At 32.8% G+C, this 13,522-nt stretch overlaps 2 protein-coding genes across 2 annotated transcripts; one reads left to right on the plus strand and one right to left on the minus strand.

The window, feature by feature from the left end:
* Positions 1–5,519: 5,519 nt before the first annotated feature.
* LOC115979727 (c-Myc-binding protein-like) lies at positions 5,520–10,655 on the plus strand. Its single transcript, XM_031101790.1, has 5 exons — positions 5,520–5,677; positions 5,857–5,929; positions 6,021–6,069; positions 7,283–7,406; positions 10,336–10,655. Exons 1-5 carry the CDS (start codon positions 5,660–5,662, stop codon positions 10,420–10,422), a joined length of 351 nt encoding a protein of 116 aa, XP_030957650.1. The 5' UTR covers positions 5,520–5,659; the 3' UTR covers positions 10,423–10,655.
* Positions 10,656–10,857: 202 nt separating this feature from the next.
* On the minus strand, positions 10,858–12,106 carry LOC115979547. Its single transcript, XM_031101607.1, has 5 exons — positions 12,028–12,106; positions 11,769–11,857; positions 11,392–11,545; positions 11,171–11,288; positions 10,858–11,065 (listed from the first exon to the last, which is right to left on the minus strand). Exons 2-5 carry the CDS (start codon positions 11,842–11,844, stop codon positions 10,988–10,990), a joined length of 426 nt encoding a protein of 141 aa, XP_030957467.1. The 5' UTR covers positions 11,845–11,857; positions 12,028–12,106; the 3' UTR covers positions 10,858–10,987.
* Between the last annotated feature and the right edge of the window lie 1,416 nt (positions 12,107–13,522).

Raw genomic sequence — 13,522 nt, forward strand, 5'->3', positions numbered from 1 at the left:
ATAACCTAAAAATGACCAAAATACCCCTAAAACCTAAAAATTACCGAAATAATCACAAAACCTACAAAATGACCAAATACCCCCTGGAATCCAAAAAATTACCAAAATACCCCCAAAACCCATAAAATGACCAAAATACGTTTGAAACAAAAAAATAACCAAAATACCCCCGAAACATAGAAAATGATCAAAATACCCCTGAAACCCAAAAAATGACCAAAATACCCCCAAAACCTAAAAATGACCAAAATACCCCCAAAACCCAAAAAATGTCCAAAATACCCCCAAAACCTAAAAAATTACCAAAATAATCTCGAGGTCTAAAAATTAACCAAAATAACGCCGAAACCTAAAAATGACAAAAATACCCCCGAAACCTTAAAAATGGCCAAAATAACCCCGAAGCCAAAAAATTGACCAAAATAACCTAGAAACCAAAAAATGATCAAAATACCCTCGAAACCTAAAAAATGATCGAAATACCCTCGAAACCCAAAAATTAACTAAAATACCCCTTGAAACCTAAAAAATGACCAAAGTACCCCTAAAACCTAAATATGACCAAAATAACCCCTAAACCTTAAAATGACCAAAATATCCTCGAAATCTAAAAAATGACCAAAATACCCCGAAACCTAAAAAATGACAAAAATGCCCCTTAAACCTATAAGTCGATAAAAATACACCCTAAATCTAAAAAAATTACCCAAATCCCTCCTAAAACTAAAAAGTGACCAAAATACTCCCTAAATATAAAAAATGACCAAAATACCCCCTAAACCTAAAAATGACTAAGATAGCTCGGAAACCTAAAGAATGATTGAAATATCTCCAAAACCTAAAAGGTTATTAAACGGCCTCCAAAACCTTGAAAATTACAAAAAATGGCCCCAAAATTTAAAAGTTAACAAAACACCCCTAAAACCTAAAAAATTAGTGACATTCCCTCAAAACCTACAAAATGACTAAAATACTCTTAGAACCTTTAATTTAATGAAAATACCCTCGAAACATCCAAAATACCCCAAACCCCTATTTTGGTAATTTTAGAGGCTTCGGGTGTATTTTGTTCATCTTATAGGATTAGTGGTATGTTGGTCATTTTAGATATTTTGAGGGGTATTTTGGTCGTTTTATAGATTAAGATGTATTTTGGCCGTTTTAGGGGTTTCAGGGTATTTTTGGTAATTTTAGAGGTTTCAAGTTGTTTGTGGCCATTTTAGAGGTTTTGGGTTTGTTTGGGTCATTTCAAAGGTTTAGGGGTATTTTTGTCACTTTATAGGTTTGAGGGTATTTTTAGGCTTCAGGGTTATTTTGGCCATTTTTTAGGTTTCGAGGGTATTTTTGTCATTTTTTAGGTTTCGGGGATATTTTGGTCATTTTTTAGGTTTTGGGGTTATTTTGGTCATTTTTTAGGCTTTGGGGATATTTTGCCCATTTTTTAGGTTTTAGAGGGATTTTGGTAATTTTTAGATTTTGGGGGTATTTCGGTCATTTTTAGGTTTTAGGGGTATTTTGGTCATTTTTTGGATTTCAGGGGTATTTTGGTCATTTTTAGGTTTCGGGGGTATTTTGGTAACTTTTTGGGTGTCGGGAGTATTTTGGTCATTTTTTGGGTTTCAGGGGTATTTTGGTCATTTTTTGGATTTCAGGGGTATTTTGGTAATTTTCAGGTTTCAGGGGTATTTTGGTCATTTTTTGGATGTCGAGGGTATTTTGGTCATTTTTTGGGTGTCGATGTATTTTGGTAATTTTCTGGGTTTTGGGGGTATTTTGGTCATTTTCTGGGTTAAGGGGGCATTTTGGTCATTTTGTACGTTTTGGAGTTATTTTGGTAATTTTTAGGTTTTGGGGGTATTTTAGTCATTTTTTAGGTTTTAGGGGTATTTTGGTAATTTTTAGGTTTCGAGGGTATTTTGGTCATTTTTTCAGGGTTCGAAGGTATTTTGGTTATTTTTTGGGTTTTGGGGGGGTATTTTGGTAATTTTTAGGTTTTGTAGGTATTTTGGTAATTTTCAAGTTTGGGGAGTATTTTGGTCAATTTTATGGTTTTGGGGGTATTTTGGTCATTTTTTGGTTTTGAGAGTATTTTGGCCATTTTTTGGGTTTTGGGGGGTATTTTGGTAATTTTTAGGTTTTGGGCGTATTTTGGTCATTTTTTAAGTTTAAGGGGTATTTTGGTCTTTTTCTAGGTTTTAGGGGTATTTTGGTCATTTTTAGGTTTAGGTGTTATTTTGGTCATTTTTTAGGTTGAGGGGGTATTTTGGTAATTTTAGTGGTTTTGGGGCATTTTAGAGTTAGGTGATTTGTAGAAATGATAATTGGATCATAATTGGGTCAATTGGGTACCCAATTAAAACCTAATAAACATTAATGTTAATTGGGTTTAATTGGGTTAATACCCATTTAACCCAATTAATAATTGGGTGGGTTTGGGTCTAATTTAAGTGGGTGGGTTTGGGTGGACAAATGGGTTTTGGGTTGATTTTGCCACCCCTACTTGTGACGCGGGCTTGAAACCCAAGTGGGGCATTAAGCTGTTTGGGAGGGATTGCACTCTGGAGCTCGCAACTGTCTCGTAGGCCCAAAGATCAGGGGGTGTTACCGCTCATCGTGGGCTTCTGCCACACCTAGGGAGAGATACTGAAGTGGATATATTGGACGAGGGCGTAGAGAAGACTCTATGAACAGTCACTTATTCCAAGTGTTTGGGGTGGGAGGCGTCGATCTTATTGGCTTATCAAAGCAAATTTTGAATTCACTTGTTTTTAATTATTTATATTTGGTACCAAAAAAAATACACATTAAATCTAAATTAAGATTAAAAAAAATAGTTATTTAAGAATTTCAAATCTAAAAGATTCTAAAATAAAAAATAAAAAATAGAGAATTTCAAATCTTATATATATATATATATATATATATATGTATGAGATGGCTTCAAGTTACACCTTTTTTTAGTGTAACTCCATAAGAGTAATACCTTTTTTGTACCGCAGATTTCTAATAGGTCCAATGATTGGAAAAACAGCATTAAATGATTATTTTGTTTCTCTCCCTTATTTATGACAAATTAATTCTATCCTCTTTTTTTTTTCTCTCTCTTTCTTACCCAATATAAAAAGAAATTCTCTTCTTCTTTCTCTCACGGTCTCACCTATTTTCTCTCTCTTGCTTACCCAATAAAAAACAAAATTCTCTGCTTCTTGCTCTCACCGTGATCTGAGTAGAGGAAGAAAAGATAAAACAAAATGATTTTTTTATGAAGCTTACTTGTGCAATATTTGCTCCACCCAAAACATCCGCTCGTACAACATACTGCAATAGCTTCTAAAACAGGCATTAGTCTATCTAATTCTTCTTCAGCGGATATCCTAGAGGCCATTGGCCGTGCCCGTGTAGATTGAGCACCAATATCGATCATATCAACCCCTTTAGAAATCATCAAGCGGGCCTGAGTAACAACAGCCTCCACAGAGACAAACTTTCCTCCATCACTAAAACTATTTGGGGTCACATTAAGGATACCCATGACAGAGGTTCTCTGTGACTAATCCCATAAACCACTTTTAATTGGATTCTTAAAGAAAACTTAACATAATTTGGACATCCTAGTGGGATTACCAAACATCCGTGCCGAGATTGCAAGGAAAAGTTTGGGTGTCTCTCATGCTCCCATGCTAATTGGACCCTCCAGAAAGAAATTTTTTGGTCACATTTGCTCTCGAATTGCAGCAGATGAGAGAGATCATGCCACTATTGCTTGTGTCACTGCCGATGTTTTGGGTGGAGCAAATATTGTACGGGATCTAAGTTATGTTTTATATGAGGCTTTGCTTTGTCTCTGTGACTGTCACCTCAATCCATAAAGTTTTCTATCATTTTTTTTAAAGAGAGTATGTGAATTAGGAAATTAGGAAAATTGAAACCATTTGAAACACAAAACAAGTCAAACAAAGAAGAAGAAGCGTTGTCTAACAACAGAAATTTTAGGAAGAAAGGGACACCATTAAACAAAATCCAATGAGATCTATGGAAAGTAATAAATGAGGATAGAGAAAAACTATTATTAATCAAGTAAATAAGGTGGAAAGAAATAATTATTTAATGCTATTTTTCTGACCGTTGGATCTATTAGAAATCTACCGTACAAAAAATGTGTAACTCTATAAGAGTTACACCAAGTGTAACTTGAACCCATCTATATATATATAAATATATATATGTTGGAGCATTTTAATATTATATAATTAAAATTGATTTATATTACAACATAAATGTAAAGATGTGAGAGTTAATATGGAAGATGAGGAGTTAGTGAAAATGTTTAATCTCACATTGAAAATGAGAGAGATTATTTTATTCCTTTTAATTGTGGTGATTAATGGGCTAATATGTATTGATTCAAATATTAGGCTAGATACATGCACAAGGAAGAGGTAAAAGGATGAGATAATATCCAGCAATTAATCTTATAACACCCACTATATCATGATAATGGACCTAATAAATCATATTAATTTTGGTAGTAAATTCGTGAGGTCTATTGAGCCTATAAATAGACTCATTCAGACCCAATCACTTACTACTCGACAAAACTCGAATCATTTACAATGATGAGAAATCCCATTGGGAAATATTAGCATGTGTCTTTTGCAACTATTTGGGATAAGTTGGCTACTATTTGGGTTGAGGTGATGACTGTTTGGTTGTGGTCTAGTTAGCTTGGACTTACTTGCCTCCTCAATACACTACAAATAATACAAATAATAATTCAATATCATATGAACTTATGTATAAATTTATAAAATCAAATCTTAAGTCTATATAAGTAAATTTTTAAACAGGTATACATATAAAAAATATAATTATTATATATAGTTTAATTGAATTCTCATGTTTACAAACAAATTATTATATTTGAGTTTGGCTCATTTAGTAGGTAAGCTTAAACTTGGGTCTGAGCTTGGCTTTTTTACTAAACAAATGAATATAAAGCAAGTTGTTATCCTAGCTGAGCTCGAACTGTTTAGTTCATTTACAGCCCAATCTTTATTAAATTGTAAATTCGTATGAGATCTAATGCTCATAAACACCTATCCAATTAATCATTATTATTGACTACATCAACTTACCAAATTAATCTTGGAGAACATGGAGAGGGATAGTGAGTAATCAAGTAAGCAAGTACTCCACGGAGAAGAATAAGGTGAAAGAAGTAGATCAGTGGTTAGGTAAAGAGAGAGAGGCAATGCAAAAGGTATGTAGACCATCTACCATTTTCATGTTGGGGTGTTGTGTTGACTGTTGATCTCCATCCAGTTCCAGGGGGAGGAAAACCCAGCTAGGGATAGAGGAGTTGGACCGGGCTCGAAAGTCAAGTTCCAAGCTACTCAAACGACAAGATTGTGAGCAAGAAAATTAATAATAATAATAAAAAATGAAATCATTAGCAAATATACACAATGGGTCGAGCCCAAACCCAAGAAGTTGGTCCACAAAACAGTTTGCCCGGGAAAACACAAGAATAAAAGCCTAAAAGCCCAAACAGATACCACACCTTCATTGCCACTGGACAGAGAAAACCCCCTGGAGTATAGTTAGAAGTTAGAAGTTAGAAGTTAGAAGTGAGAGTCAGACAGCAGAACAGAAGAAGATCATGATGCGACACAAAGAGGTTTGTCTGAATGTATGAAAAAAGAAAAAATGTAACATTTTTTTTTTTGAGAAGCAAATGTAACATATATTATATTATATTTATATGGGTAATTGGCTTTTGCAATCATAATATCATATGAAATATCTGACATTCTCAAGATCCACAAATAACTTTTTAGATATAACTTTTAACATTAGGAAAAAGAGGCAAAGAAAGAAGCATTTAGGAAATATTTGGATTCAAGTGGAGTTCTTGATGCTCTCACCAAAGGTTCTCTCTCTCTCTCTCTTGCAAATTACTATGAATTTATTTTTCCTTTCATGTTCACTTTTTACCTGACTTTTTTTTTTTGGGGGGTCAGTTCTAGTTTCATTGTATGAGCAGAATGACAAGCCTTCTTCTGCCCTTGAGTAAGTTCGTTTTCTTTTAGTTTTTTAAGCAAATGTGTGTGTGTTTTTAGGCATATGAACTGGTTATATGAAGTCATTCTTGTATATCTGTGTTAGATTAGATTCACACCAAAAAAGCAAAACCCCCATACAAACAAACTGCAGAGGCAGAAAAGGAGATGGGTCTGCCTGGTTCAGTTGAATTAGTGAAAGAAATCTTGTTTAAATGACAAAGTTTTTTTAGTTAATGAAAAGGGTGTTTTGGCCTGTAGTGTAAACCATATGGGTAGCATTTACATGGAAGTATTTTAAAAGGTAAGAGAGTTGTAAGGGTAGATGTAACTACCACATGTTATTGCTAAAATTGATCTTTCGAAGTGTTTGGTTGTACAAATTGAATGATGTCCAACAAAATGGTAAAGTTGTGAAAAATGATGTCTTGATTAAGAATGAGATTTAAAGCTAAAATCAGGATACTAATCAAGTGAGTTCAAGGAGGAGACGAATCTTTGTTAAGTATACAGTGACACATTTGGTAAGAAGGATAATATATTTTCATTGCCAATGAGTTTTAACTCAAATGGTACCTCCTCCTCTTACAGGAATATGGTAGAAGATAAGGATCTGGCTTGTGAGTTTAAGACCCACTGAGTGTATGTGTTACTTCCCAATCAAATAGAAAAAAGGTTCATTCATGGATTAAGATCCTCTTGAGTTCTTAGAGTAGCCCTACAATGGAGTTTCTAAATCCTATTCATCCATTTTGAAATGAGTGGATTGGATTTTTCCATATTATCATTAATCTAAATAGACACTAAAATGGTAATAGTTTAATGTTGATAACATGGCTAAATCCAATCCATGCATTTTGAAATAGATGGAAGATTTTAGTAACTCCATGGTGAAGTTAGCTAAAAACTCTAGTTTATCCTAATCCTTTAATACATTTTCATTTATCTGAATATGTTAAATATTGATTCCCTGAAAGTAACAATCTCTCTTTAATAATGAAGAAAGAAGAATAACTTTCTACCATAGTGTGAACATAATTGAGAAACTGCCTTAACACAAATGTACCGTTCCCACTCCAAGTTCAGTTTCTTCAATGACTGATCATCCTATTTATGCTTGTGTGGGTAAAATTTATCAGGATCATATACTGCATTACAGAGAGAATTGCTATGTGTTTGGTTATGCTTTTCATATATAATATCTTATAGATTTCTTTTGGCAGATTCATCCAACAAAAACTAGGTGGTCCGTCTGTATCTGAATATGAAATGCTACAAGCTGAATTGTCAAATTTGCAAAAAAAATATGATGAGCTTCTAGCAGAACACCAAGAAACTTGCAAAGAGGTGCGTTTATGATTGTGGAATATGCCTACATTTTGCACTACATAAAATTAGTGGCTAATAATATTCATATAGAAATTCTTATTTTTGGATTCTGAATCTACACTTGTACATAGGTGATAAAACTATGTTGAAATAAATGTGTGCAGATGAACAAAGCAGATTATAAAAAATTTGATCAGATTCAAATGTAAAGGCTAGGTATTATAATGATGATTGTATGGTAGCACCATGGTCACACATTCTTTTTGTAAAATAGAAGTACAAATGATGTAGCATCAGATATACAATTTGAGAGAGTTTGTAGTAGAAATAAGGATCACTTTTTACTTTGTAAAATCAGTTGTGCAATTAGAATTCCACTGAACGCAAAATTTCTTTGTAGTAAATCCATCAAATATTTGTACTATTAAAATGAAAAGGAAGTAAATTCATCAGAGATGTACCAATAATGTATAAAACATATTGTGTGGGGGGGGGGGGGGGGGGGGGGGGGGGGGGGTGGTGCGGCACTGGCCAGGCATCTGTCGATATAATACTGATAGGTCAGAGAACCTATTGGTTTTATTCATACGATGTTGCATAAATGCACATATAAGTTGAATGGTATGAACAGGTCAACATGCAAAATTTACCGAGAGCTAAACAGGACATGATGAGGGAACTCAAAAGGATCTCTTCTTTCAGGAGTTTATGCACTAAAAGTTTCAAATTACCAGTGGGTTTTCTATGTCAGGAGACATTCACTCCTTCTGAATAAGTTTTTGAAATTCACGCTCCCTGCTTTTCAAGTTTGCTTTAGATTTAGGTACTTACATCATCTCTATTTGGAATCAATTAAAGTGCCTCATTTTTCCTAAATGCCACATTTACCCTCCTGACCATAAAATAAGAAATTACCCTGGCCAAGTTAGTCAAAGGTGAAAGGCAACCTTAAGGTGCCAAGGCCTTGAATCACCAGTGGCATGAGGCGACAAAAAGGCACTAGCCCGATTAAAGCAAGGTGTCAAATTTTAAATATAGTTATTATTATTATTTTTTTTTTTTTGAAAACGTATTGAACTTAAATCATATGTATCTAAACAAAAGGAACATTTCCTTTTTCATGGTATAAGGTGCTCGCCTTGCTTGCCTAGGTTCTATGGGCAAGTGCCTTACTAACGGTGCCTCACCTTAGAGCCTTAGAGGTGCCATAGTGGCACCTACCTCGCCTTTGACTACCATGACCCTACCAGCCAAGTTTGCAATAGTAATCTCCACAAAATTTCTTGGTATGATGTTTCGTTTCTGTTGTGCTTTGTTATGTGACAGTAGAGGAACCAATTTGTGTCCTGCCATTTTGTCTGACGAGTGTCATCCACATGTAAGCCATGTAGCTGGAATCAAAATAATCCTTTACAATTTTACATAGTTGGAATTCATCTGACGTGTTCAGAATTCAGATGCATCAATTGAGTTTCTTGTTTGATATGCTGTTCTATGTGCAAATTAGCCTGTCTTTAGTATTCAAGGCATTTGGAATGGAGATAAGTTAATACAATAGAAGGGAAAATACTCTACAGATCCAAGCAAACATTTTTACCTACAGTATGATTTGCCTTAACTCCTTAGGAAAAGGAAATATTTTGAATGTTCTTCAGGTATTGGTTCCATTTTGCATTTTTTCGTTTATTTATTTTGATGATATCTTCTATACATAGTATCAAGTATTGGGCCTTCTTTCATAACTTTAGCAGTGCATGTTACCTCTTTAGTAATACCAACAGAACCTCAATTGGTTGGGAACTGGGGCATAGTTGACTTCAATTTTATAGAAACAGTTATCTATGTGAAAATGCCCAACAGAGATAAAAGATTAGATCAACTAGTGAACGCTGCTGATATAGATAACTTTAATGGATTCTGCACTTGTTATCTCCTTCTCTTACTAATCTGAAAATAGTATGAGTTCCAAAGATTTTCATGTGGACAGTTGTATAAGATAAGACAAAGTAAACAACAATATTTGTTTTGGTTAAATGATTTTCTTTATTAAATGTATATTTTCTAATGTGGAGAAGGCCTTAATTAATTTGGAGTACTTCTACACATTGATTTTTTTTTGGTATAAAATATTTTCTTTATTAAATGTATATTTTCTAATATGGAGAAGGCCTTAATTGATTTGGAGTACTTCTACACATTGATCATAGCATCGACATTGACTGATTGACATGTAAGGATGTTACAGCAAATGAAGATACTTAATTGCCTTAATTTGGTGGAGGGATGGTGACTGATAGATCACCTTTGTTTGCCTGATGCAAACTTCACACTGAATTTACTAGTGCTGTTACTTTCTCTTGAAATCTGTTGAGGATTTGCATCCAAGCCAAGGCACAAGATGAAAATCAAACTTTAGGGTTAGATGGTCAATGACATGATATGAAAAAAAATGTAGTTTGTGTTTTATAACCGCCTTCTCTGACTTTGAAGGACTTGGGAGGTTGAATTTAAGTATTTAACGTACTCAAAGAAAAATGTGCACCTCTTTATTAATTTAACAATCTAATCACTGAACTAAAATGAGGGACCGTTGCCATCCTATTGATGTTTAACAAGTTGTGTCAAAAATGGATGTCTGCAACATAAAGGCAATAGTTAGTTTGAATATGACACTTGGGCTGTGAAATAATGGAGATTTGTAAAGGTCACCATTCCAATTCTCTCTCTTCAGGGTCATTATCTTGAGGCATTTCTTTTGGTTTCTCCAGCAAACGAAAATATGGCAATTATTTGCAAAACCCAGAGTATTAGCCAAGTGTTAAACCTTGGAGGCAGAGTTTGAGCATAGTAACTTGGCCTCATGACGATCTTTCTTGATGCCCATTATTTCTTTGTTTCAACCATACATTCCCATTTTTTATTCACCGACTTCTAAAATGTGTTGCAGCTGGAGGAACTTAAGAACTCACATTCAATGGCAATGGCATCAACAAAAGAGACCATTGATGGAGAGGCTCACAGGGATGGGTTCTGAAGGAGCAGTGGAAGATGTACATTGTTATGCTGATTTTTTTTTTTTTTTTTGGGAATATATTCTTATGTTGAATTGAGCGAGTGAGAAAGAATAGTTTTCCAGTGTTGTACTTATATCATAGCTCTAGTAGCACAGACCTAGACGTGTCTTTGTGTTCTTTGGCTGTTCTCTCTCGAATAATTCTGTTGTTGATTGACGATTCAATATGACATTTTTTTGGTGATGCATTTTCATCAAGTTATGCCAATATTTGTCTATTTTCCTTATTAAATTAAAAGACAAGGATCTATCATTGTCAGGAATTAAATAAATAAAAAATAGAAAAGTAATTTCAAATTCTATTTGCAAGAGAATTTAAGATCACCTTCCTTTGGTCAAATAAAACATCATTCAATTGAAAATGAAAGACCCTCCGAAACTATGTTTTCACCTAAGTCAATTTCATATGGCTACATTTATATACAAAATCATGTCGAACCTCAATATTTGGAACACTCTAACTAGTTAATAAATAAAAAAATTGCTGACACAACATTTCCTGCATTTTTGTAAGGCAAAGAAACTATCATCCAGGATGAGAAATTTTTATGCCACAGAAAACTGCAAGCAGGGTAATCAAGACAATCAATGAGCAAAACAATGCCTGCAAATGATTTGAAGCAAGAAGTATAATGAGCAACATAGAATTTGGAAAAAACAAACATAAGAAAAACTAGAAAGTGAAAATAAATGTCATTTCTTTACTCACAGCAATTGCAGATGCTGCAAGACCAGGTCGTTCTCTTGGGTCTTTATGATAGTAATTTCCAAAATAAAGCACTGTAGCAAAATACCATAGTGGTGGAAATACAAATCCCAGAAGAAATCTGACAAACACATCCAAACTCATACCATAAATCTCTAGCTACCAAAAATTATAAAAACCAACGATTAAAATAAAAAAATGATGCACAAAAAATTGAGACTTACGAGAACCAACCAATGCCACAACCAAAGCATGAAAGAGGCTTATCATAAATCCCACTGGAATTTTGTTCAGGTTCTAGCAAAGTGAAATTCCCTTCATCAGACTGGACTTGCACTTGCACTTGCCCCATCATATCCTTTTTCTGATGATCTCTACCTAAAAACAACAATGTCACTATTAATAAAAACTAAAATCCAAGAATATTGAAAAATGTTATTTATAATATAACCACTTGTTTCATTTTCCCTTAATAGTAACAACCATTCATGGAGAAATACATCTTAGCCAGAAAAAGATAGAGAGAGAATAAAAAAAATCTGCCAGAAAAAGATAGAGAGAAAATAAAAAAAATCTGCCAAAAAAGTGACAAGGCACGAACTTTGTTCCATAAATGTGACTTCAATTTTGTTATTCTCTTTAGGGTGAAATTCCATTGACAAAGGTGGTGCTTCCATATTCCCTAAATCGCTGATAAAGTTTTAACAAAATTGGAACTTATTAGAACATTTTGTACTCTCAAGAAAAAAAAAATGTATATATTTTAACAAAAATTTTGAGAAGAAAAGTGGAAGAAACCCATCTCACTACAGAATATGAGAGAGAAAGAGAGAGAGAGAGAGAGAGAGAGAGAATCCTACCGGGGTTCAGAGGAAGGAGGGAGAGAGTCCCTTTGTTTATGTTTGAATGGAAAAAAGGTTCCACTTTGTAACCGAAACAACTGCCACTACCATTTTGACCAAAAAAAAGACTTTTGGTCGGTTAGTCCTGTGTTTTATCATCAAGACAGTCCAATGTCTTTTCTTTTCTTTTTTTTGCCTTAGGTAAAATATTCTTAAAAAAAATTTAAATCTTAATATTTCTTATAAATCTAAATAATTATATAAATAAATAAATAAAATTATTCATGAAATCAAACCTTAAATAAGAAAGCATTTTTTATTTCTTGGATTATTTAGTGGAAAAGCAAAGTTGTTTGTGTAGGAAGTCAATGTCAATCAACACTTAATTAATAAAATCTTAAAAAAAAAAAAAAAAAAGGATCAAAAAGAGATATAAAAATTATCATTGGAAAAGTTTTTGATGGTTTAGAATTTATTTGTATTAGTTTATTGAGTAGTTAGTATTAAAAAGGTTGAGAATTTATTTTATGTTTTAAAAAGGTTGGATCTCAAAATTATCCTAACTTGTATTTTTCTTTTTACCCTAACGTACCCTAACTTGTATTTTTTTTTTTTTTAATATAAGAAATTGTTTTCCTATTACTTTGTTTTTCATCCAAACAAATAAAGTTAGAACTTAGAATAACGAGTGGAGGCAAGCCCCAAAGTATTGAAAATTAACCGTATAAATGGATTTTTGTGAGGGTGAATAAAGTAAATTACTTATCCTTTATTCTTTCTTTTTCTTCTTATCCTTTTTTGTCCTTGCTATTTAAACTTCTTTACTCTAAACCTCCAAGCACTGTCTGCGTAAGGAGGTACATCCTGCCTATAAGGGTCAGTGAGATTAAAGTACATTTTAAATAATTAGACTCCTTAAACTTTAATTAAAATTATACAATATCATCTACTATGTAATAAAATTGTGTCCAACATATTGAGGTCCTTCCTCTTTTTTTTTTTTTTATTGTTTTTTCAATATTTTTCTCTTTGTTTACGTGGCATGCTATAAGTTTTTTTTTAAAGGGCATACTGTTACTATTACTATCAGTATATTAAAATAACTAACATAGTTACTATAAGTGAAACTCTATCGGTGAAGTTCCAAAATATTTGTTTGAAAAAATATTACTTCCATGAAAATTCAACTGCGAAAAGTTTTTAAAATTTAATCAAAGTTCCATTATTTATGTTGATTTGTTTTAATAATATTTTTTAAATTTTTGCACTAGATAACTTATTGTAATAAATATTTTAAAATTATTAAAACAGTTAACTATAAGTGAAAATATTTTAAAATATTTTTTTAATTGAAAAATATTCTCTTCTCAAAAAAAAAAAAATGCTCCACTGAAACTCAAATAAGAAAAGAGTCAAGAAATTTAAAAAGGAATTTAATTATTATTTTAAACTATCTTCTAAACTATTATAATATTTGGTTTTTGATTTTTTTTTTTTTTTTTTTTAACGATAG

This window comes from Quercus lobata, chromosome 3 (genome assembly GCF_001633185.2).
Source record: "Quercus lobata isolate SW786 chromosome 3, ValleyOak3.0 Primary Assembly, whole genome shotgun sequence".
Classification (NCBI taxonomy): Eukaryota; Viridiplantae; Streptophyta; class Magnoliopsida; order Fagales; family Fagaceae; genus Quercus; species Quercus lobata.

What these genes read in the sequence shown, in the direction of transcription:
- LOC115979547 (XM_031101607.1), bottom strand. Translation starts at nt 11,844, where the DNA reads ATGGAAGCACCACCTTTGTCAATGGAATTTCACCCTAAAGAGAATAAC. An exon ending in AGTCACATTTATGGAACAAA is followed by an intron (nt 11,546 to 11,768) that starts GTTCGTGCCTTG and finishes TGTTGTTTTTAG; the next exon opens with GTAGAGATCATCAGAAAAAG. An exon ending in TGTGGCATTGGTTGGTTCTC is followed by an intron (nt 11,289 to 11,391) that starts GTAAGTCTCAAT and finishes TGTGTTTGTCAG; the next exon opens with ATTTCTTCTGGGATTTGTAT.
- LOC115979727 (XM_031101790.1), top strand. An exon ending in TCTTGATGCTCTCACCAAAG is followed by an intron (nt 5,930 to 6,020) that starts GTTCTCTCTCTC and finishes TTGGGGGGTCAG; the next exon opens with TTCTAGTTTCATTGTATGAG. An exon ending in ACCAAGAAACTTGCAAAGAG is followed by an intron (nt 7,407 to 10,335) that starts GTGCGTTTATGA and finishes AATGTGTTGCAG; the next exon opens with CTGGAGGAACTTAAGAACTC.